Below are 25,712 nucleotides of genomic sequence, written 5' to 3' on the forward strand. Positions count from 1 at the left end.
AGGGACATAATGAAGGCATGCATTATAATGCATAATATGATTGTTGAGAATGAACGTGAAAGTGGAGTATGGAATTGGAAAGTTCAGAGGAATGAAAAAATACCTGAGCTCTATCAGGAAGATGATGGTTATCATTTTGTCTATCAAATGATTTAAACAATAAATAAAATCAGAAATGAAGTTACACCTACTAATCTTCAAAGGGACTTAGTTGAGCATGTGTGGAATTGGACTGGTATTGAAGAAACAGCAATACCAATTTATGATCCAAATTGGTCAGATGCAGAGGGAGGAGGGGAAAATAGAAATGAAAGTGAGTAAACTATGTAGCCGGGTTCATTTATTTGTTAAACACTTGAACCACTTAGTATCAGTTTAACCTAACTTGCTAAAACACACTATTGAGTATCAAGATCCTTCTGGTATAAGTGTAAAGTTTTAAGGAAAAACATCTTATTTTGGTGCTCTGGTCAAAATTGTCATCTGTACTTAAAAGTCATGTCCGACTAGCCTGTTGTTAAATCAACATCTGTTTCTATGCCAAGAACCTTAAATGTTCCTAAAGCCTCATACGTTTCCTCTAAACTTGTGAATAAGAAAAACAAAATTAGAAAATGCAAATTAAGAAATAACTAGTGACATCATCTCAAAATTAATAAATTAAAAACCTTGATATGGGGTTGTTGAAAAGTTGTAATGCAGCAAATCGATGGATTTGATTTGTAATAGGTTGAACAGTTGATGAAGCATTACAAGAATTAGATGATAAAGTAATCACAAAAACAATCAACAATGAAATCAACGTCCTCATTTTCATCCTTGTCATTAAACGACTCCCTTACTAGGGTTTTGTACAATAATTCCAGTCAATGCTGATATATCTCGTGGTATATCTAGCTAACCAGCATCGAAATATAAGTGACGTATATATATATGGGTTTAGTACGGGATATATATCGAAACGGTGCGTCCGTTGGTTTACACTTTTGACTTTAACTTAAAAGCACGGGATCTGTAATTAGATATGTACCCTCGCAATGAACATTTAGGGGGTGAAACTTTCGAGTGCGCAGGATGTATGGGTGCGCAGCCTAAAAGGACATAGATCCAATACCTTGTGGAGCAATACACCCTCAATCTCTGTGTGTGAGTGGCCCATATTCACCTTTACTTTCTCTCTCTCCTACGCACCATAGATTTAACCTAAAGTTTAAACTAGTTTTCGAACCCGTCCTACGAACGGGTGCAGTTATATATGATTATTTTTTATTTTTTTATTTTGAAAAAAAAATTTATAATAATGCAAAGCTATATATGAGATATGTAAATTATATTTTTCCATAAGTTTTACTCAAGTCAAAGCAAAGATTCAATTGAAAGCAATTTTCAAGAACTTTGTAAATAGCTAAAAGACAAACACTATATAATCGTAGTTGTCATTACATTTGGTACGTAGGTATGTAGGAGTAAAATATTTTTTATTGGTTGGATATAATAAGTTTAATTATATTGTCTGAACGTTTGTCAGTATCATTTTGAAACTTCAGGATTACCAAAGTGTAAAACTATATAACATTTGAAAAAATCACTAACTTATAATCAAGCACGATGATGAATTGATGCAACTCATATCAAAATACATAGCAAGGCATTCCAATATAAATATAAAAAATTAAATTAAATTAGATTAAAAATACGAATACCATTATAAACACAGAAGTAATTTTGAGCTGAACATGTAGTGCCCTTCATGCACCTCAATGTGGTGAAATATTTTATCCTAATACTCACACGGCCCTATTTAATATTTTTCCCAACACGCATATAACATTATCCCCAAATCTCTTGACAATAAATCAATTTTGCCAAAAAATTAGAATAACTTGTAACACATACTTGTACTAATTAAAATAAAAAGTTTGAATGAACCCAACCAAATTCATATGTACATAGATATATGACTATGATTACTATGATTATTAATCCAATGCTTGTCTTGTTTCCTGTATTGTTGTTGTTTCAACCTTTTTGGATATTATGTGCCTATGTGGCTAACACCACTATCCAAACTGCTGGTTGCACAAACTTGCCTTTGAAAAATAAATAATAATAAAATAATATTCATTACGGTGACAAAATATATTACAAAGATAAAATCTTCAGTTCATTGTGAGAAAGATTCCCAAATTTTGGCCGCACTCACACACACACAAACACAACAGAAACAATAGACATAAATAGAGATGAGTTCAAAAAATTCCCAAACACCATCTAAGTCACTGAGCTTGCAATAACAGATGATGAAGATGTTGTAAGAAGTCATGCTTGAGTGCGTGGGTGCCAGTTCCTGTGAGCCTATTTATCTACAAATTCCATGAGCCAATACATGTACCTTTCAAAGTCAAGTTATAGCGAACAAAAGAACATTTTAAACCCGCCGCTGGTCTTCATCATTGTAGTACTTAATAAGATCCTTGAAATCAATCTCCACCTAACAAATTCCTTCAATTAAATCCTTTAATTAAAATGTTGTTGTAGCTATGAACTCCAGCAGGATTAAGTTAATCTCATCATTATGTCTCTCATGCATGACTAAGCCCAAAAATAACAGTTAACTATTGAGATACTGATTTTCAGTCTAAACTCTCTTTGTAAGTTAAAAGATTCCACCATTTTGTTTCCACAATACTCATGATAGTTGCGCTACCCCCATATCTCCATTCCTCTAAGGTCTCAATATAGCATTACTTGTGTCGGTAAGCTTGTGCAATAGATTATATATAGTAAAATGTCATCAACAATATGTCATCAGGTACATTATTTTTGAACCATTCAGTTTCAGTAATTTAAAATCTCCGGCTAATAGAAGGTAAACAATTAAGATATGTACCAAGTGTCCAAGTCCCACCTAAACTTTTTCAATCATTGCGGCTAATTACTGAATTATCAATTTAAAGTAAATGAGGAGACAAAGATTACAAAATTGCTTAAGAAGTTAAAATCAAACTTAAAATACATCGTCGCATTAGTATTTATGATATTAGACCAATACATATTATGACATCCCATTCAACTTTCAATATGTAATATTGATTAGCCATAGTGCCCTACATATATGTTGAAGCAACACCATTCCCCTAAACAATTTTTCTGAATGTTGGAAATTTGACTATGATTAAGTATCAAAAACTTTGATATATCCACATTAAATAGAAGAGAGATAGATGTGAAGGTCACAGCTACAGAAGAAATTAAATACATAAACTCTCTTACTTTTTAAAGAAATTACATCCCTATAAGCACTCAATGCAAGGGATGTAAATTTAGAAGAAAGTCATAGGTCAAGTCAATTCATTGTATGTTGCAATTATAGACGACTAAACCCCTAGCCTTATCTAAAATTACTATTTGCAAAAGAGAAAATGGAAAAAGGCTTAAGGAGCTGGTAGGTAAAAGTATTCGAATGTTTACGCAATATTATGTATTGTGTCTCATATAAGTGGTATGATCGTTGAAGAACAATAAAAAGTCATAATGGCACTAAATCAATATAGTAAAAGCTGGTTTACTCACTGTTGAAGAACAATAAAGTAGTGACTATTGATTACTGTAAACCAAGAGCTAGGTGCTCCGAATAATGTCTGAAAATTACTAACCATGCAAAGGAATGTCGTAATTCTGAAATCTGAGGACATTCAATGAAAGAACACTTAAAAAAAGTAAAGTATAATCGGAGTAAAAAAAAACTCAATATTAGAGCAAAAGTAGAAAATTCCACAGATAATAGTGGATTCCAGCACTATTAATTTCACAACAGGTATATACAGGACTTGAACATATAACATCAAATTACTGGCTTGGACTTTGTGTATTTGACAAAAATGTCTTGTACAAACAATAGGGATTGATGTGTGTTTATATATATATCCACCCTATGGTAATCAAGAGCAAAATAAGCATTCTCTTCAAAACCCTTCTTATTAGGTCTTACTAATTGGCAACTATTTTACCTAAAAAAAACTTTGAAATTACTTTGGCGGAGAAGAATATCGCTTAGAACCTTAACATGTGTATGCGCCTTCAAGGTGACAAGTCTGAATGAGTGAGGGCATAATAAGAGCTATGAACTATCACAGGCCAATCACGAGATTGACCTTGTGCAACTTCACCTGAAAACTAAATTTGAGGGTTAAAACAAAGGTGAGGATTGGTGACATGTGCATAAACAACAGAGGTTAATGCAAAAGAATGTACCAGAAGCACAAAATATTTGGAACCCGACACCACGAATCAGCTATGGTGAAGCAAAGGAAGCCTCAACTGCTCCCAGCCATGATATATCTGCAAGAAGAAAAAATGATATTAACTCAAATCTCAAACTATGATGCCCAAGTCAAGGTCCAATAAAAAAAAAGTTCAACGTTATAATGATCGTGCGCTCAAGGTTTTCGTAAGGACAGGTACAACAGATGCAAACACTGTTTTCTATTTCTCCTTGCAGTAAAAATGTACTAAAAGAAAGCTTTCGTTGGTATCTTATTTATTGTCTTTCTATAATCATAAAACTTAAATGACCAATGCCCTTGCAAAAGTTATTGTTTTTTATTTTTATGATATTTTGTGGTAGAAAAGCAAAAGACCAAAAGTCAACCTATTTGTGTGACAAATTGCATTCTCAATACTCTCCCCACCCCCTACTTACCAGGAAATAGGTGACGACGCATAGCTCTTATCTGATACACTTCATATGCAAGACATTGCTCATTCATATGGAAGTCAGGAAGTCCTAAAACTCTCTTGTCAAGGAGTTGAGTTCAACATCAAGGTTCAGGATCTTCATATAAAATGAATATATGGTTTTTGGTAGCTTTGCACCCAGTTCTCTGGTAGGCACTTCATCCCAAGTAAGTTAGCTGGCACCTGCTAAAAAATATGTTTAGTAACAACAGTGAGCTTGATGTTCTTTTTGCAACTTCTCCTAGAGGCATAACATCATTCTTGGGTTTTGGTAATGTGCGAGAATATAATCTGATTCACACCCAGTATTATAAAACCGATCATCATTGATGTAATGTACGTCTTGACCACTCTTCTTAAATTGTTTAATCCAAATGCCCATTGCTACATCTTCAAGTTTGAAGAGCTAAAAAATGAAAAATTTTACATCAGTTGAGAAAAAGGTTAAAGGAAGGAATCAATAGTCTCATATTGGGCTAGATTAAAAAGAAATATAGCTCATCAAAATATGTGTAGTATAAGATGGAATTATAAGTGGGTACTTCTTAGAAGCTTACATCTTAGATCCGTTACGTGCATTTCTGTTTAAAATCTTAATTTTGCCTTTCCATTTGGTAATTTAAACTGATACAAGTTTTAAAGTTGTACAAAAATGTTGATCCCAGAATCTTTGTATTGAGAAGAAACTTGATTATGTGAATAAATTAAACTCCCCAAGTGATGACCTAAACCTGCAATATTGAACTTTGAAAAACGCAAAATTGATAGTTGATGGAATGAAAAGGAGAAGAAAGAACTAACCTCAAATCTATCAACCAAAAAATCAAGGGAATAGAACAGGTTGTCTGCTGTCTCGAGATCAAATAAGAGACTTAGGGATTTAGTTGCAAAGAGGATGTAGTGAGAAGAGAGGAGAGAGGTCAATTCGAGGGACTGATTCGACTTTCAGAGTTAGGGTTTTGAGATTTAGGTTGGTTGGTAGAGAAGAGAGAGTAGGAGAGAGAGATCAGTTCGTGCGAGAGTCGTGGGTTTTGTTGGGTTTCCATTTTGAGTTGGAGTAGTTTTTCTCTAGGCAAGTTTTTCTCAATTTTTTTGGTAGTTTTTTTCTCCATCTTTCTCGTAATCCCCCTAGTTACGTTGATAGACTTAGAGAGCTTGAATGAGTGAGCGGAGAAGTAAGAGGTTTTGGGGTTTTGAATGAGTGAGTGGAAAAGAAAGAGGTTATGGGTTTTCGTTTTAATTTCGTGCGACTCTTCTTAGTTTTCGCAGCTTTTTCCTCCTGATTTATCATAATTAGTCTGGACACATGGACACTCTAGTAACGCTTCCTCAATTGAGGAGGGGAGAGCTATAATATATATATAAAAAAGATTTGTTTAAGATAGAAAATACGGGAACTAATAATCAACGATAAGTTTTCTCATTATATATTAGTATACTGCTATGTAGTGGGGGCATGAGAAGAGACTCAAGAGAGGGAGAGTGGAGAGGGCATGGAAAGGAAGAGGGCGAAGAGAAGAGATGAAGGATGAGGACAGACAGGCATAAACCAACCAAATGATTTTTTGTCCACATACCCCTCTCGGCCCAGAACATTCGCTCCGCTCACTTGATTAGATATGTAAGTTAGTTTTTTGGTTAGTTTTTTTAAGACCATTGAGAGTTTTTAACATTTTCACAAAACATGTCAATTTCTCAAAAACAAAAAATGGAATAAAGTTTGAATACTAGACTTTTAAAATAGTGTGTATAGGATTAACATTTCATCAATATCAATAATCACAAATTCTAAATATTAAGAATTGGTGGTCTAAATATCGCAATATTTATCGAAATTTGAAACAACTGCCATAATATTTTCCATTACGGATACTTAAAGCTTTCCATTTTCAAACCCGTTCTCTTCTTCACTGCAAACAATGTCAAGAAACGAGGTGATACCTAGAATTGGCACATTACTATCATCAACAAACTCACTAACAACTCTAAAACAACTTAAACAAATCCATGCACAAATCATCACACACTCACTTCATCAATCCAACTACTATATCTCCTTACTCATTTGCCAATGCACTCAACTTCACGCTCCGTTATCTTACACCCGTACTGTTTTCGACTCTGTTTTACGTCCCAATGTGTTTATTTTCACTCACATGCTTAAATTCTACTATAGTTTAGGTGGGGGTGTTGAAAAAGATGTTTACTTGCTCTTCAAGCAAATGAGGGTGCAAGCTTATTTTGAAATGGATGCGTTTGTGTATCCTATATTGATTAAAATGGCTGGAAAGAGTGTAGGGAATGTTCATGGTCATGTTTTGAAGACGGCTTTTGATTGTGATGCTTATGTAAGGAATGCTATTATGGATATGTATGTGAAGAATGGGTTTCTAGAGTTGGGTAGAAAAGTTTTTGATGAAATGCCTGAAAGAGCTATTGCTGATTGGAATTCTATGGTGTCTGGGTATTGGAAATGGGGTTATAAAGATGATGCTGTTGGGTTGTTTAGTTTGATGCCTGAAAAGAATGTTGTTTCTTGGACTGCTATGGTTAGTGGTTGTGCTAAATGTGGTGATTTAGAAAATGCTAGGATGTATTTTGATATGATGCCTGAGAAAAGTGTGGTGTCTTGGAATGCAATGATTTCCGGTTATGCGCAGGAGGGGTTTGTAGAACAGGCTATTGAGTTGTTTAAGGAAATGAGAGAAGATGCCAGGATTCAACCGGATGACACAACGTGGGTCACTGTTATTTGTTCGTGTTCAGAACAAGGTGATCCTCATCTTGTCAAATCTCTTGTAGGATCACTTGACTGGAGGAAGGCCAATCTGAATTTCTTTGTCAAGACGGCACTCCTTGACATGTATGCCAAATGTGGGGATATCACAACTGCGGTACAGATTTTCGAGGAGATGGGAACACATAGGACTGCAGTGTCTTGGAATGCAATGATTTCAGCATATACAAGAATGGGTGACATAGAATCAGCGAGGAAGCTATTCGATGAGATGCCTGAAAAGAATGTCGTTTCATGGAATTCAATGATTGCAGGCTATTCTCAAAATGGACAGTCAGCTTTGGCAGTTGAGCTCTTTAGAGAAATGACAATGGAAAAATATCTAAAACCAGATGAAGTAACCATGGTGAGCGTTATCTCCGCCTGTGGGCATCTGGGTGCTCTAGAATTGGGTAAGTGGGTTACGAGCTTCATTACTGAAAATCATATCAATCTTAGCTTAACGGGTTATAACTCGCTGATTTCAATGTACTCAAGATGTGGGAGCATGGGAGATGCTAAGAGGATTTTCTGTGAAATGCAAGCAAGAGATGTTGTTTCCTACAATTCATTGATAGCTGGGTTTGCAGGGCATGGCTATGCAACCGAGGCCATTGAGACGATGTTGAAGATGAAAGACGAAGCTATCGAGCCAGACCGAATTACATATATTGGCTTATTGACGGCATGCAGTCATGCAGGATTAGTGAAAGAAGGACGACAGATTTTTGAGTCAATCAAAGCTCCATCTGTAGATCATTATGCATGCATGGTCGATTTGTTAGGTCGAGTGGGTGAACTGAATGAAGCCAAGAGATTGGTCGATGAAATGCCTATGGCACCACATGCAGGAGTTTATGGGGCTCTCTTGAATGCTAGTAGAATTTACAGACAAGTAGAGATAGGGGAGCACGCGGCCTACAAACTCTTTGAGCTCGAACCACAGAACTCTGGTAACTATGCATTACTGTCTAATATTTATGCAACAGCTGGAAGGTGGCAAGATGCTTCCAGAATCATGGGAGACATGAATATCAGGGGAGTGAAGAAGACAACTGGGTGCAGTTGGGTAGAGTATGGTGGCAAAATTCATCGATTTGTAGCTGGGGATCGGTCTCACAAGTGTCTAGCTAAAATTCACGGTTTACTGGGAGAACTGGGGAAGAAGATGAGAATTCTAGGATATCTAGCTGATAAGAGTTTTGTCTTGAGAGATGTTGAAGAGGAAGAGAAAGAGGAGATGGTGGGTACGCATAGTGAGAAGCTGGCAATTGCTTTTGCACTAATTGTCAGTGAAGCAGGGTCAGTTATCAGGGTGGTGAAGAACCTCAGGGTGTGTGGAGATTGCCATGCTGCTATTAAGGTGATTTCAAAGTTGACTGGAAGGGAAATAATTGTGAGGGATAATAACAGGTTTCACAGTTTCAAGGATGGTGTCTGCTCTTGCAAGGATTATTGGTGAACCTAACAAATTCTCGCAATAGTTTGAGTATCTTGTCAATCGAATGGTAATCATTCTATTCAAAATAGTTCTGAAGTGCAAAGTCATATGTGAAAAGTCTTACCTAAAATTCTGTTATGTTTGTGGTTTAATTGCAGATTATTGTCACAACTGTCTCGTCTGTGCCATACAAAAACTTTTCTTTACACAACGAAGTTGTAGATTTACAGGTAAAATTTTAATTTGCACAATCAAGATTAGTCATTTTCATCATGTTTACTGTTATTCAGCATTTCCCCATAGGAAGCAAATTCATGGACTATAAAACGACTTGTCAACAATTGCCAAAAGAAGATTTTCCTTCCATATTGCCATCTAGCTGAAGAATTTACCTATGTTGAATGACCCATATAATTATCTGTAGAATTAGAAACATGCATCTCCATGGTGCCTGTGGTACCTATATATATCAATTGGTATAGGACAGCTGCAGATGACCACGTCCTTTCTTGGTGAGATTTTGGCTTGCATCTTTGGTTAATAAGTTTTGCACTACTCTTCTTCCATTTTCCATACCTTCCTCTGTTAAACTTCTCACCACTCATTCACTCCATGTCACTAAGACCTTCCATACTAATTTACACCTTCCTTCTTGTCATTAATATTCAGCAACCTGGTTGTTTATAGGTTTGTAATCAAACAGTAAGCTTTTGAGCCAGAAATTTTGGAAATGAACACAAAAATAAATAAATTCATGTGATAGACAAGTAGAAATGTAAAAGAGCAGCATCGATACGAAGGACAGGATGAACCAGACAACCTTTGTAGGGCCTCTGTTGGGAGAGCCCCTTCAGTTCAGTTAGTGGTCTGATTGCAATTACTTGTCTCTCCACCATGTGTCCACCTTTCTTCTCTTCAACATGGACGTGCTCTACTTTTTTTCTTTGCCCTTTCACATGCTTTGTATTGACGCACCATGCCATGCAATCATCTTAACCTAACATGAACTAGTAGAGCCTGATTCAAGAAAGTCAAGTCTTTTAATTGCTGTTGAGTAACTTGTGATGTCAGCAAATTCTGGTTATCCCTCCAAAAATTCCATAATTTGTTTTATGGATATTGCAAATAAGGGTAAAGTCTATTTTTGTTATGAGTTTTTAGTATTGTTATTGGCGCTTAGTGGCTACTGGCTATTACAATGACATGGTCCAAAATAAAGTGTTAAATGGGTGGATCCAGGTTAGATAAATGCGGATAGGATCTGATTTTGTTAATGTCAACTCGTAATACACGATTCATTATCTGTATCGGAATAGTGATGAATATTATGTAATTAAAGATCTGACCAATGCCCATGTTAAGTTTGTGCTGACGGATCCCCATGTTAAGTATTATAATGTGGTATACTGGTATGTATGGCTATATGCTAAGACTTTCATTTGGTTTCAAAAATTCATGTGCACATGACTGTATATTGAGCTCTCGTATTATTGTACGATTTTATAGATTTAAGACTGCAATTGAATCATTATCCAAATGAAGTATTAAGACGTGGAATACTTATTTTACGTTTTCAGTATCAGATTTCAAAGCTTAATGTGAGATTGTAAGCATGTAATTTATTGGATATTGTAGATCAACCACAAGAAAGTGTTCAGTTTTCTAACAAAAGATTATAGTTTTTTGCTCTGCCTGGCTCGTTCACGTCATTATTTTTCTTAGTTCTCCTTTACATATACATTGATCATGTTTCAAAATCATTGAGATCATCAGAAAATATTGTATAAGAAGTTTCTCTGTACAAACAGCTAGCACATCTGGTCAATGCAGTGTTATCAGTCCATCCATATGCTAAGCCGCTGGCTCTGCTACTTACCACTCTACTGCTTATATGTCTTGACGGGTTGGCACTATATGGTGTGACAGATGATAGCTTGGCATGTTGCCTTTGGTTATCTTGGACGTAGCTGATTCAGGTAACCATGCAATCTCTGTAGGAATTGGACAATTGGTCCTAGACTAGTTTCAGTTTGTGTATGTTTTGGTGGGATGCTTATATTTCGAATGATGCTTTGGCAAGTTCCAGATGCAATTTTTGAAAAGTTTGATTCTTTGAGGAAGGGAAGAAGTGAAGTTGTTGAAAAAAACCATACCCTGATTCTTGGGTGGAAGAGATAAGCTGGTATGTTTATGACTCCACTTCCTGTTTAGAAAACATCTGTTCTGTTGCTCTATATAATGCATATGCAGCATAAACATATATTATCACTTTATCATGATCTCAGTTCTCTCAGAAAACGCCACTGTGTTTTGTATTTCAACTTGCTTTTAGTTAAGGATGGATAGAAATATGTTAAGACTGAAACTCATGTTTTTTGCATCACTGGTCTAGATGTGAGCGTTTTGATCATTTTCTTACGTGGTAAGAAAGAATATATTAATGATTGTAGGAAAAAGAAAAATGAAAAATGCAAGGCCTCTGGTTACCCATCCAACTGTGGAGGCATGAAGGGTAGGGTTACCTAGGGACAAGAAAGTTCTCTTGAATCTAAAATGATTAATATGGGGGTCCTCCACCCTATAGAGTAGTGGAAGCCAGCTTTTTTATCAATTAGAATGGATATGCTCCTACGAAAACAAGGTGTCTTCTTCTCAATTGGTCATGTATGCATGGGAGGTCTCAGCAATAAAAAAGACTAATAAAATTAGATTAGAGTAACTTGGAAAAGGTCGTCTTTGGAATTATTCAGTGTAGCTTGGTCTACAGTGCTCACCAAAGAAAGTAGATTGTGCAGAGCGTTGTTTTGCAGGTCTTTCTACCAAATGAGAGCATAAGATTTGATACTAACAAGGGCCGCTGGTAGCTAGGTAACATGGTCAAACCAGTGTCAGTATAGAAATTGCTATTATAGTACAACTAGCCAAGTTCATTTATTTGTTAAACACTTGAACCACTTAGTATCAGTTTAACCTAACTTGCTAAACACACTATTAAGTATCAAGATCCTTCTGGCAGAAGTAGAGTTTTAAGGAAAAACATCTTATTTTGGTGCTCTGGTCAAAATTGTCATCTGTACGTACAAGGATCAGCTCATTCAACCTAATGGCGAACTTCCAAAGAATATCACATGTCCGACTACCCGCTTAACCAGGTTGTTTGCAATTAGAGTATTACAGCTACCCATTTTGTTAAAGAACATTCTCATGTAATCAGTAAACTATCATTATGTTCATCTAAATGATATCCCACATGCAACTGACTTGCTAATGCTGGAGGGATCTTTCACACTTTCCGATGTTATCCAAAATGACTATACTATTATGTTCACATGCATTTCTTTTGTATCAATACTGAACTTACGAAAGGAAAGGAAGTGGTAGTAATAACATCCCTAAACAACAAGTAAGAACTCCAAAATTAAGCATTATTACTATGAGAAAACTAAACACTGCGTATAAGCATGATTACTATGTTATTTTGGATTCTTTGGTTTCTATGAATGTTCTATGGAAAAGGAAAATCTACTGCTATTCTTTGCTGATAGAAGAACCTAGCAAGGCATGTTCAATACTCTTGCATACTGATTGGCAAATTTTTTTTTTTCATGACTCTGTAGTCTCTCATTCAGTAATGTCATTGTGTTTAGGGATCACTGTTGAATGAGCTCGCCATAGCTAACAAGAGTTTAGGCAGAGGCACCGTTCTGGTGATGACTGAGCAAGGCAAAGAAGAATGGAACTTGATTCTGTCTGAACCGAAGGTGGGATTTTGACTTCTGTTTACTATGCTGATTGGTAAACTAATAAATATTTGAATACCTTGAAATCTTGCGTACTTTGTCTTAGTCCATTTTCAAGTTGCAGTCGAGGGATTCTAGTTGGTTAGGCTTAGGACATCTAAACTGATGTGCTTTTAGCATTAATCTGTCATCCACTCTATTCTTTACTTCATTCATTATTTTCATAGGAAGGACTAAAAGAGCTAAAAAGTAATATCATCAGCCAAAAATGTTATGTCCATTCTTGATATTTTCAAATAATTTAGCATCCAATTTTCTGGAACTAGCTAACTGATGTGCTGACTTAAGTGGATTAGCTTTGAACTTCTTTTGCAACTAGTCTTCATGTTATGCGGTGAATTTTATTGCTTCTTGTGTTCTAAAATTAGCTTTCAGGTGCCGCAGGTGAGGTCTCTGGATGATACATCAAAGAGTTACTGATGATCGAACCCGCCAGCATCAAAGAGTTACTGATCACGCAGGTCCAGACATGATAGAATCAGTTATAAAGAACTATTATATGTACTGTCCGGATGCAATTATGCATGTTTTAATATGAATATATCTATGGAGTTTTTATCCAAAAAAAATGGTTATAGTAAAAATAGTGTATCCACAGGTCTAGAATAATAGTATCAAGTAACCACAGGACAGATTTACTGGTTTCACATTTCACAATTGGCTATCCTCGCGCGTGCAACTCGTATGGTATCAAGTTCTATGACTCATTTTTGAGTAACAAAACAAGACATTCACTAAACTGTTTCGAAACGGTTAATCAGTTGATTTGTATTAGACCATGTAGTCTTTCTTGGAATCCTGGTAAGGAAGAACTATGAGTCTTCAACGGAAATCCCTCGAGATTCAGCTTGAGTTGTTTTGACCTATAACACGTTTATCATTTTATAACATTTGGCGCAACTATGACCAGAGCAGAGCAAAGGTAAGGTTAGACATGCTCTGGTCATACAAAGGACCTAAGAAATTGAGTACTTAAATTAAAGGGTTTCTCTTGTAAATCATAAATCTGGTCAGAAACAAATTCACTATTCAACTTCGTACATGTTCTTTGTACACTAACGACATCAGTACACAAAACCCGATGAATTGTTTACAAAAAACTGATTGAAAAAGAAAAGGGGTAGGAATTTGAAAATGAAGAAACCCTGATGTACTTTGATGTGCCAGGCCCCAACAGATGATACCATGTTTTGAATAATCATCTCTGCTCAATATCTTTTAGCAAGTCTGAAAAGTGGGCACACCAAAACCCTGTGTTTGGAATAATCATCAAATCCATTTGCACTGATCTTCTGTCCCGGTTGATATCCATTGATTATGAAGATCAGGACTCGGTAGCACGTATACATAGATTGGCAAAATACTGCAGTTCCTATAGCTGAGTATAGTTGCTCACCTTGAGGCATGTATATGGTGCTTGCTTTTTGCCACTCAACTTGATTTTCCTTCCCCTTGGGCATCTTATCAGTCTGATAAGTGCAAGAAATCAAGCTTCGTCCTTCAACTCTTAACAGAAACTTTTACAGTTTGGATGCAAATAGTTCACAAGTGATCAAATCATCCATGGACACAGCAGATTTACCAGGCGCCCAAGACAGGAACAAGGTTGAACATAGGCTTTGTCCCCGTCTTGATCCTCTGACTTATCTCTGCAAATTCATTGAATGCATCTGTGAAGATGATGAACAACGCATCTGTGGACATATCAAGGCATGTAGAGAAGTAGAATCTCAGACTCTGCAAAAGAAAAGACCTCACATGTTTTACAGTTGAAAAATGGAAGAAACCATATTTACAGTTGAAAAATGGAAGAAACCACAGTACAATAAGAGGGGGGAAAAGAACATTAATTACAGGTCAGTCAAACAGCTCAGGCCAACTTTACGCAACCCTAGAGTTAATTCTGATCAAACTTGTTTTGTTTCTCATTATCTAACTTATTTCGAAATTGGCATCTGATAAGCACTGTAATCAGACATCAGCGTTTCTTCATCTTCAGTTTGATGGACAAAAGACATTGACTATTTAAAAGGCCCTAAAAAAATTAGAGAAGCCCATAATTTAAATTAACGTTTAAATGCCCTTCAAAAGTAAGCAATTGCATCCGAAACAAATAAAATGCAGTGCTAAGAAGTTGAGTTTCCAATTATTTGAGGAGTGACATAACCAATCGCATAGTCAAGTTGAATAAAAAGCTTTGCAGATAAAAACAAAGAAGAAATTTGGGAAGGAAAAGAAACTGACCGTAATGTCTCCCCAAGAGAAATAACTTTCTAGAAGGATCTTATCAAGAAGATAAATGCAGAACCTTGTAATTTGTTTTATGCGCTTCTGGGATTCGATATACTGACAGTCTCCATGATCTTGCATGGCGACTAAAGATTCGCAACAGATATTTGAAGCATGTTCCTCATTGATACTCAGGGTAACAGCACATATCTTTTTATTGATAACATATTTCTGACAGCAAGAACCAATGGAAGCTACATGTTGAAAGCCCCAGTAACTTTGGGAAGTTACAGAGGGCTTAATCCTCTGTATCACTCACACATTCCATCTTGTCATCTTCTTGAACATAGAGTGTGGGTTTTACTTCCACAAGTGCACTGCAAGAGAATTAAATAAGACAGAAAACATGTTACCTACCTAATATTTCCCAAGAGCAAGATATCCCAAGGGTATATTGTTATCTTTGTCTGTTGTTTATAATCCTTTTTTTATATAGTGACAGGTACCTCAGGACTCACGCTTTATGAAGATCAACATTTTCTCCATAGTATTAATCTTCATAATTCAATTATTGGGAAGTTTCATCTAATTCCCATGTTCTGAGTGATTCATTTAATACCAATAACAGACAAATCAAGAATTTTCAGTTGAAGATAAAAATTACATAAACTAAAATATGACCTACATGTGACTTTTCTTGTGAACCCAAGAATAAAGATCAATATACCAGTACTACCAGACTACCAGTAATGAGTAATGTAACTATGGTACCTTTTTGGCAGGTTCGGTGCAAGAACATATATGACCATGGGGTCAAAAGATTTACACATAAAATTGCTGTCAAGGTCAGAAGCACTTCTTTGCTCGAGGAATGCCTCAAGCTTGGACTGAATTTCTATTTTCTGAGAGGAAGCGAGTGCTGCTGAACAGTAAACGACAAAAAGAATTGTGGACGAAGCTAGAGAACACTTGAAACTCCTGGCTACTGCATCACAGTTTTCTAATGCTTGTTCCATTTCTGCAGAAGCCCCTCCAGAGCAAAGCTTCATCGTAGGTGGATCAAGTCCCAATTGGCCAGCCATGTAAAGTATCTCTTTGTGTAACACTGCCTGAAAAAATAAAAAGTGACTTTTGATGTTTTAAGGGGAAATTAAAAAATGAAAAAAACTGTTTTGGTAATGATAAACTGTGTTTGATGCAGATGGGCACTATATTGTATATTTATACGGTATCACTTTATGGTTGTCAATGCAAGAAAACAAATTTGAGAGTGATTTATTCAAGGGTGTGTAACAATATTACAAACATGCATTAAAATTCAAAAGTTAACACAAACACACCAAAAATATTCTTAAGAGTGTTTGTGCACTGCTAATGGGAAAATGAAAGGAAAAAGGGTTTGTGTGTGTGGGGGCGGGGGTAGGCACTGGATCCTTTGTTGTGAAAATTTTAACCTGAATATTAAGTTGATTCAGCCAAACCTTTACTCACTAAAATATAGTGTAGGGTGACACTGAATTACTGATAGACAATCATGGCCAGATTGGTCTTCAGATATGAGGTTCTGTGCTCTCATTCAAGTGTCAACATTATGAAGCCGGAAAAGATTTAATAGGAAGATTAAGTTCACAAGAGCATCTCTAAGATCCTCAAGGAAGCTTCCCACTAGGATACCAACACTACAAAATTATCATGCTGTGACTACCGTAAATTAAATATCATGTTCCCTTTACCTGGCTGTATGGTCCAATACAACTAGGTGCCCAGCAAGAAATACTTTGGACGTGCAAAACTTTCTTGCTCTGGTCATTTGCTACAAGAACTTCAACATACGCTCTGCCCAAACCCACTTGCAACAGTGGCAGTTCAATTGTACTGCGGGAAGGAACGCCCAAGTGACACTCCTCCTCCGTAATAAAACTGACATATGTTTCATTCGCCAAAGTAAAATCATTCATATTAGCAATGTAAAGATGTATGTAGAGAACATTCAGCCAGCCAAAACCATCCTTAATAAGTTCTGACTCAATTGCCTTGAGAATAGTAGCCAGATCCTTCTGCAAACCTGTTAATGGAAATTTGAAAAACATCGGGAATTAGTTCAAGCTGATGCAAATTTCAAGTACAACATGATAGGGGAGATGATTTATTTTTTCTGAAATTTAATTACCTTCTGAAGTTCCACGTGGATCATGAACCCAACATCCCATTGAAAATGTATTATTGTGTTTAGTTTTTGAAATGTGCAGCTTAGAAGTTGTTGGCAGAGTAAAATCAGAGGCTAAAACTTGAGACTTGCAGTTGGGCTCACTGTTCGCTACAAAGTCTCCTTGAACTTCAAATATGAATCCCATTTCATTTGAGACGCCATTCCATTTGTTACTGCAGGAAGAAGTGGGTCCAATTTTGTGTTCCAAATGAAAAGTAGTGGGGTGAAGAACTCCAACAGGGGCTATGGAATCCGAGGAGTGCAGCACAACTTCAAAACCATCGAGCACAACTCGAGCAGTCTGAAATTGCGGAAGTTAAATACCACAAAGTTTTTATAGAATTTAAAGACTTCATTCCAAATGGCGATCCAATCTTAACACAATAACATAAGAGCAGAAAATTCTGACAGTAAATTCCTAAGTTACATTGACACGGACACGTGTGTCCATACCCGACACGGATACGAAGTGTCTGACATGCAAAATATAAAAATATTAAGGTATATCCCGTACAATATGTGTCCATACACGGACATGTGAATACCTATCCGACACGGGTTATTTTAAAAATATGGCGTGTCCATGTAACATAGGTAAATACAAATGTTGTCCCTACGACACTAAGTTACAATGTTATTATCTCTCAATGAAGAAAGAATTCGGAAATTTCCAGCAAAACATCTCATGTATGTTGGAAGAAAGAAGAAACGGCAGTAATATGATTGGAGAAAGTAGAAGTTGAGACACACTGTAAAAAGAGGGCAGTCAAACGTCAGTGTTTCATACTCTCCACCTTCCCCACATACATTGCTACCATAAAGCCTGCGGAGAAAACACAGAGATTTCAGATAGACTCCTTTCAATCCATTACCAAGTAAGATAGTCCACCCTCACATACTCTTTCAGGCGAAGCAGATGCTGCTGCATGTAGGCAATTTCTTTTCCCAAGTGCTTTGCAGGGTCCAGCCCTAGGGCTGCAACCTGCGACATTTCAAAAGCTCAATTTAATTTTTATAATCTACACCGAATGAGGAAATCAATCAACCAATTGGTACACAGGAGAAATAGCTGCAAGGACGACTGTGGACTTGATAGGGTAAGAACTACAGGCAATCAATGCAAATATTTGACTTTTTCTTTTAACTGATCAATGAAACCAAGGAGCACCTATAATCAAGAATACATGGTAGTGAGAGGAAACTGATCACAGATATACAAACTAAAAGAACAATAGGAAAGGTTAGGAAATGTTATTTTCCAGTAAAGACACGTCCAGTGCAAAAGTCATGAATGAACAACACGCCTTAAATGTTCAAATCTTTAAAAAGTTCCGGTCTAGTCGTCTTAGCAAACAAGTGATGCAAAGAAACGAGTAAAATTGCTAGGCAATAATTGAATAATTTTAGAAAAAAGTATCAAATATATACTTGTAAACAAAGTAATAAAATGTTGGATTAGTAGGTTTACCTTTACAAGGATAGCGGCAATTCCCTTTGATATCTGTTTATGATCGCAGAAGACAAATACTATTAGCCAAATATATATATGATAACTATAAGCAGAATCCTTCAAGTATAAGAAGAAAGCATCGTCAAAATAATTTCTGAAGGATTACCATTTCTTGAAGGAGCAGAGATTGATCTTGTTTCCATAAATATGCCAATGAAACAAGCCCTAACCTTGAACAAACGTTTTCCACGCGTAGCCTTTGGTAATCAGAAGCAATAGCACCAGAAGAAACTGCTGTTATGGAGGGTACTTGTCGTTTCACTTCACTTATTAAAATAAGCATATCTTCAACCTCATCACCACGAGTCATTCTGTAGCTAAGTTTTTGATGCCTATGTGACAGTATTACATAAGATTTATAAGCAAGTGTTCAAGGAAATTAGAGAAGAAAAGAAGAAAAGAAGAAATCATGTCTACTATACAATGCCAATTAGAAAAAGAGGATGCTACCACCGTATGAAAAAGAATATATTTCAAACAAGTATACAGGATGATTTCCAGATATTATATGCAGAGAACTTTATACTCTCTTTCAATGCATGACCAGCGTCTTCTGACCCTATGAGAGATGGATTCAATCTCACAATGGACGGGACAGATGAATTCCTCAAAGACTAACAACCTGGAAGCATTTGGTCTTGTTGGGACATAGTAACACAATTAAATACCCATTCGAGGCTCAGGACAAAGTATTCAGTTTAATAAACTCTACATGAGGGACTCATATAACCACTTAATAAATTCCAAAGATATTATTCAAAATTGCCAATAAATTTCACTCTTTTTCTTCCATTTTTGTTTCATTCTTTTACTGTTTTATCAGTAACGGAGCAAAAATTAAATAAAATAAAGTAGATTGAAATTGCGGATGATAACTTAATGTTCCATTAAAACTTCCACATTATCACTAATCTACTCAGCATGTGTGCAAAGACAACACTCATGATGATGTATGACTTAGAGGGTTGATCCAGGAAAATACTTTTGGTAAAAGCAATATCAAATGTTCGCAAAGTATCAGAAAGCTGCAAATAAATGTAACGAATACTGGATATTGTTCCATTGTAAGAGCACAAGAGTCTCCCATACAAGAAACACATTATGCTTGTGCAAAAAAGCAATTTCAACCAACATGACGTTTCGTATTAACAAAAGAGTTGTATCTTACCTCGTAGATCCATGTATCCGCCTTCGAAACAATGGCAATCCCATGCATTCTGCGTAGCTTACCACAATCTGGTGACCAACCTAAAGATAGAAAAGATACATGGTTTAGAGTATAGACTAGTTTACCTGAAAAAAACTACAGTAAAGTCGAGTTTCATTCATTCATTCATTCAAATGATAACATAAAATTATCCGTACTCCAACAAAGAGATTGTTTGCCCACAGTGATGACACCAACTATTATAAGAAAAAGTAGGCAAACTCGAGAATGCATTGAACAACTTATTACAGTTTGATACATGTGGCTATCCAATTCATCAACAGCGTCATCGAGCGGCATTAAATTAGCCAATGCAACAATCTATCAGAGAAAGAAAATTTGTGAAAATAAAAAATTTGAGTAAAGAAGTAATCTTTTTGGAAGAAAAGGAGATTGGGTAATACCTCATGCCCATATTCGAGGCACTTCATCATAGCATAACAACTGTCTTTCCCGCCACTAACTAGTCCAACTACCTTCATTTTTTTAACCGTTAAAACTAGCTTTTATATTAATATTATTTGATTATTAAAAAGTTATTCCAGACTCGTCAGACCCAAAAACGAGGAAGAAGCTTAATAATAAGGAGAGTGTTGAAGCCCTGGAAAGTCTCGCTTCCGCTTATTATACTTGTTTCAAAGCTTTGGAAAGAACAACGCTGTAAGGGCTTGGACTTGGACTTGGACTTGGGCTTTGACTAATTGGGCCGATGGGACGTAATAACTTTTGAAATCCAACTCAACGATGCCAACTTCCTTCCTTAGACTGCAGGGGCAGGGGCAGGGGGGTAAGACTTAGGGGTCATTTGTTTTTGCCTCTTAGAGCATTTGCAATGCAGGTGAATAAAGGAGGTTTGTGACTATAGTCACCAATTTTGTTGGAAAATAGCTGTGCAATGAAGAGGTGAAAAACTGGTGATTTTAGTCCCCAGTTGATTTCAAGGTGAAATCTTTCACCGAGATGGTGCCTGACTTGTTAACTTCGGACGGGATGTTGGATTTCATCTCGTGTGTTTTTTTCGATTTTTTTTTCGGATGTAATGTTTCATTCTGTCTCGCGTGTTTTTTCGGTTTTTTAACCGGACAAAATCAACGGACGGGATGTTACGTTCTTGATCAAAAAAGCCTCCGCGATTTAATCTAACATCCCGTCCAAGATATTTTATTCACCTTTGCATTGCACAGTTTTACCTTGTTTTTCACCGTAGTGCAGAGGTGGTAGTGATAAGTGGGAGATTATTTTCACTTGCATTGGAAATGCTTTTATAAGACCTTGAGGTCTTATAATCTCTTATAAGATGTGGCCCAGTGATTTTGAACATTTTTTTGGTTTGTTTTTCCCTCTTATAACACATAGTATTATAAAACACTCTTATAACTTAACCCAAAAAAACAAATAGCCCCTTAGAGCATCTTTGGGTATTTGCTACCACCAATTCGAGACTTGTCATTGTGACATAGTGATTATACAACAGCAGTCTGCAGTACATGATCTCCAATTCAAAAGCAATAACAAGTCTGGTTCCCCACCCACCAGGCACCAGTAAAGACTGAAAAAGAGTTCAACGTCAGGTTTAAGAGATGGATCTCTCGCATTATTTGTAGGCATTTGTCGATAAATATATTGGGCCCAGAATTAGAAGTTGGAATATTCGCAGTGCAAAGTGATTATGCCCAATGCATGATTACTACTTAGGTGACTTCTCACTCCACCAACGATTCGTCAACATCGTGGAACCCAAAATTGAGACTTCTGAGCTTCTAGCCTTCTATGCCTTTTTTTCTTCTAGAATTTGGACTTGATATGTATCAATTTCATACTTCAATATACCCACATACACCCACTGGTGTCCATAAACTTTTTCCTTGGACATATATTTAAAGTGATTGATTCCAATGTCTGACGATGTTACTTTCGGACTGAGTTACATAATATGCGATCCGTGTTACCAATGATTGAATCTCATCGCATGAAGTAGGCTTAGAATTTGAATCAAATCCATAGAATAACTAAAACGCCAGGACATAACACCAAGTATATTGGCTGCTTTTCAACAGTATGTCGATACTAACTTAAGACTAAATCATATGTTGTCATTACACACTGAAAAGTGAAGGAGATTTCTGCATCGCATTAGGTCACCGAATGAAGAAACTAAAAACAACTTTGCCATACATATGAAGTCCATACTACGCATACTACGCATAACTCTGATACACAGAGACAAGATCTTCCAACCACATTTGGTAAGGCTAACAAACCGAGTATTCAGTACTTTAGTGCTGGTTTTTGCGTTGGCAGCAATCCAAACCTTTTCTTCAGAATAATTCTCTGCCTCGAGTACTTGTCATCTGGGGAAAATCGAGCTGCACAAAAAAAAAGAGATGAACTCATTCTTCAAACGAAAGCAAAAGCGCTGTAGCAAAAAAAGAGCTAAAAGACTGCCGCTAAAATTCAGTGATAAACGATAAGTATGTACTTGCAGGTAAGTTTGTTGGGGCCTAGGAGAGGCATATCTTCTTTCTCACCGAACTTAATAAAATTTAGGATAGCCAAGCGATACAGTATATCACGTGATGGACAGCTGAAGTTGAGAGTTGACACTATTAACAATGCAGAATGTTTTTACAGCCACGCTAGAAGGAGACATGTGTGTTCTGAATTATTTATGTATTCCATATGGTTCTTCTAATGTCAACTGGGTGAGCTACTGGTATTGTTCCCTCCCTAGAAAGGCTGGATGTTCGAGCTCAACAGTCCACCTGTTCTAACTTTGAAGGATTCATACATCTTCAGAAAATAAATATTGGACTCGGACCTCAAATTGTTTATGGGTTAGGCTTAAACTTATTTGCCCTAGCATATCTGAGAGATCTGAACATTTACGAACAGAGAAGGCTTAAACCTAAAAGGCCATAGTACTGGACATATGGATGGGACCCCCAGAAATAGGGTTAAGACTTTGAAGACCTGCGCAGACGCCTAGACTAAGCGAGATTGTCACCAGAGCATCTACCACATATATCAATTCCTTGTGATCATAAACATATAATTACATGTGAGATGTAAAATTTATATGGTGTCATGAGATTGGAAAAAGTGATACCTGGATGAGCAGATTGTGTTGCCAGCCCAAGTGGTGACTCCTTCTGTGAGTAGAAACACAATAAAGGTCAATTATAGTTATTTATGGATCAACCGCGACATAGCTAGTAAATTCGTGGACGGCAAAAGTTCGATCACGGAAATTATTTGCCTACGATTGAAATGTTTAACAATAATACTTATAAATATTCAGTCCAAAAACACTAACGACAAAAAATATGATTAAGTGTTTTAAACGGGTATAATCTGAATGCATTCTTTTTGAAATTGGCTATATATATTTTCATTTAAATTTTGATATATAATTATATATAGTGGGTTTTCTTTTTTTTTCCTTTTAAAAATTTTATTCATGAACAAATTAATACTAAGTTGAAATTTACTGACATGAAAATAAACATGGATACAGTCCAACCAAGATTTCATGTAATTCAAACCATGATTGAAATAAAAGTACATTTCTTCCAACCATTAAACAAGATAAGAAAAGGTTCCCTTCCTTCCTATGATGTGTTATTTGCTGAAGGTTCAACTTCAACTACTTGCAAGATATATTATTAATCAATTGTAAAGAAGTTTAGAAATAAGATGTGGATTTAATCCTCAAGAGCACTGACTCCACTGAGCACAACATGCGGGTTGATCGCGGAAGTTTATATATATCTCTTCCTACAATCAAGTGAATTAACCAATTTAAAGAATCTCCACGTGGGATTGGTTAATCAACTGCGGAATTGGATGGATCACTAGCTACTGATGGCACCAGAACCCGCTGGTCAATCTGAAGTTGGAGGCTAGAACCATTGCTTGAAAGGGATGAAAGATGAAGAGGGGAAGAAGGAAACAGGTTCGGTTGAGATTTTTATGGGAGACTTTCCATTTCCGAATTCTAAAAGTTTCCAGTTCTTTCTACTTTCCAAGTTCCAACTAAGGCCCGACCCGTTTTTTTGAATTTCAAAAATCCGGACATTATAATTAGGCAATTATAATCCCGGCCCAACCAATTCGCAAATTAAACCGAATCATTCAAAAATTCGCCGACTTATTCGTTTTATTACTTAAAAACCTTATAATTCGCGAATTACTAGCTATGCAACAAGATCTCAAATTATTTGCTAAGGACATCTCAAGGAAATATGCGTCCATCACAACAATGTTATACTTTCTCAGAGACAGATTAGTAAATTAGAAAACATGTATGAGTTGTTCTGCATCAAGTCATAACTATATGCTTGTTTTCTCTTTTTCTACTCCAATTTATACTTACCAAGATAATCTTTAAAAAAACAAATGATCACATAAGACAAACTTTAAACACGCACACCGCCCTTATAATAGGTGACCTTTTAAATGCCTTAACTTGAGATAATAATCATGCACTTGAATTCTTATTTTTATAATATGAACATTTAGCAATAATAATGAATTGTCAAACACAGCAAAATTTATTACTCTCCTCCCAGATATAGTGCAGCTTAAAAGAATGTGATATAGTCCAAAAAAAAAAAAAAGATTCAAGATCAAAATCAGGGTACAGAAAACTGAGAACCTTCCCAACCCGCAAAAAACAAGTTAAGCCAGACCAACAAAGCAAATCACAAGAATATAGGAGTCCCTAACATGTTGTTCTTTAATAGGCTCAACAGTTTTGACTTTATATTTCCTTTTCAAAATGAAAGAAACGCCAACTCTCCAGTAAAGAAAGCTAAGTTTTATTTTCAGGTTGTTCTTCTAAATATGAAATAAAAGATGAAAGAATATTGGAGCGTGTAGCTACTATAGCAGAGAGACATCAGAATATGACTCAAGTGAATAGCACTGCCGGAGATATGGTAAATCTTATCTTAAAGACTCACTTAGCAACTCGATTTCCTAAATATCTAAAGCTGAAACTCCAAGAAATAAACTCAGATAACTCAAAACATGAGCTAACAAGAAACCACCCCATCAATATATACAAGTTGCAAAGCATGTTTCAACCAATACAAGTCTAGTTATTCAACATATGAGCTGCTGGAGAATAAGAAGAAGTAGTTTACCTTGGTGGTGTAGACTTTATTACCATCTTCGTTGATGTAAAACTGGAGATACATATTCTTTTCTTTAGCAAGGGTCTCGTTTCTCTGTCAAATGGCACAACAGAAAGAGAGAAGAAGCCTTTGCAACTTAAACCCTTAAAAGTCAAAACCCTATGGAATGATTTACAGCACGTGCCACACATGTGCGTGCTCTTTTCCTTACTTGGGTACCCAGTTGCGCATTAGGCCCAAGCCCAATGATGGCTAACCGCTAACGTACACAACTGAACATTTCAAGCTTTCTAAGGCTGGGTGCAATGGCTTCGCATTCCCTCAAAATCGGTGGGAGTTGTGGTTGTTTTCTCTCACTATCCGCATTTAACTCTATATATAGAGAGTATTATCAAGAAATGGAGAGTGCATTCCACGTGATTTGTAAAAACCCAATTGATGGTGTGGAATTTAAAAACAATTTCATACGGCGCCATTTGAAGTGGAGTGGTTTGCGCACCAGTTCAAATAAAATAGCATAAGATTGTTCAGACCATTGATTCAGCGAAACCTCCTCTCTATCCCTATAACACTTTTTTTGGAAGGATAGAGATGCAGAGTAAAGAGCCATTGGACTCAGCCTAAGATTCTTCACAATCCTGTTTAAAGTTATATATGCGGTCAATTGG

At 36.3% G+C, this 25,712-nt stretch overlaps 2 protein-coding genes and 1 pseudogene across 5 annotated transcripts; 1 reads left to right on the forward strand and 2 right to left on the reverse strand.

Moving 5' to 3' along the window:
• The first annotated feature begins 6,641 nt into the window (after positions 1 to 6,641).
• LOC147505916 (Pentatricopeptide repeat (PPR) superfamily protein) lies at positions 6,642 to 12,780 on the forward strand. 3 transcript variants are annotated; one of them, XM_086558307.1, is made up of 5 exons: positions 6,642 to 9,021; positions 9,113 to 9,184; positions 10,763 to 10,930; positions 11,035 to 11,136; positions 12,602 to 12,780. In XM_086558307.1, the coding sequence occupies exon 1, from the start codon at positions 6,657 to 6,659 to the stop codon at positions 8,973 to 8,975; it is 2,319 nt and encodes a 772-aa protein (XP_086414433.1). In that variant the 5' UTR covers positions 6,642 to 6,656; the 3' UTR covers positions 8,976 to 9,021; positions 9,113 to 9,184; positions 10,763 to 10,930; positions 11,035 to 11,136; positions 12,602 to 12,780. The 3 variants fall into 3 exon arrangements, with proteins under 3 accessions (XP_086414433.1, XP_086414432.1, XP_086414434.1); XM_086558306.1 differs by having other exon boundaries at positions 11,041 to 11,136; XM_086558308.1 differs by having other exon boundaries at positions 10,881 to 10,930; positions 11,041 to 11,136.
• A 1,349-nt stretch (positions 12,781 to 14,129) lies between these two features.
• LOC147505917 (diphthine--ammonia ligase-like) lies at positions 14,130 to 20,512 on the reverse strand (annotated as a pseudogene). The gene is made up of 12 exons (XR_015193511.1): positions 20,314 to 20,512; positions 20,159 to 20,230; positions 19,871 to 19,950; positions 18,809 to 19,034; positions 18,661 to 18,693; positions 18,092 to 18,174; positions 17,943 to 18,015; positions 17,154 to 17,493; positions 16,717 to 17,048; positions 15,755 to 16,092; positions 14,999 to 15,360; positions 14,130 to 14,491 (listed from the first exon to the last, which is right to left on the reverse strand). The product of XR_015193511.1 is annotated as a diphthine--ammonia ligase-like (transcript).
• A 1,383-nt stretch (positions 20,513 to 21,895) lies between these two features.
• LOC147505918 (H/ACA ribonucleoprotein complex subunit 3-like protein) lies at positions 21,896 to 25,477 on the reverse strand. Its single transcript, XM_086558309.1, has 3 exons — positions 25,054 to 25,477; positions 23,016 to 23,058; positions 21,896 to 22,275 (listed from the first exon to the last, which is right to left on the reverse strand). Exons 1-3 carry the CDS (start codon positions 25,105 to 25,107, stop codon positions 22,178 to 22,180), a joined length of 195 nt encoding a protein of 64 aa, XP_086414435.1. The 5' UTR covers positions 25,108 to 25,477; the 3' UTR covers positions 21,896 to 22,177.
• Positions 25,478 to 25,712: the final 235 nt, after the last annotated feature.

This window comes from Coptis chinensis, chromosome 4, assembly GCF_015680905.1.
Source record: "Coptis chinensis isolate HL-2020 chromosome 4, ASM1568090v1, whole genome shotgun sequence".
Taxonomy (NCBI): domain Eukaryota; kingdom Viridiplantae; phylum Streptophyta; class Magnoliopsida; order Ranunculales; family Ranunculaceae; genus Coptis; species Coptis chinensis.

What these genes read in the sequence shown, in the direction of transcription:
- LOC147505916 (XM_086558307.1), top strand. Translation starts at nt 6,657, where the DNA reads ATGTCAAGAAACGAGGTGATACCTAGAATTGGCACATTACTATCATCA.
- LOC147505918 (XM_086558309.1), bottom strand. Translation starts at nt 25,107, where the DNA reads ATGTATCTCCAGTTTTACATCAACGAAGATGGTAATAAAGTCTACACC. An exon ending in ATAAAGTCTACACCACCAAG is followed by an intron (nt 23,059 to 25,053) that starts GTAAACTACTTC and finishes TTCTACTCACAG; the next exon opens with AAGGAGTCACCACTTGGGCT. An exon ending in AACACAATCTGCTCATCCAG is followed by an intron (nt 22,276 to 23,015) that starts GTATCACTTTTT and finishes TTTTTTGTGCAG; the next exon opens with CTCGATTTTCCCCAGATGAC.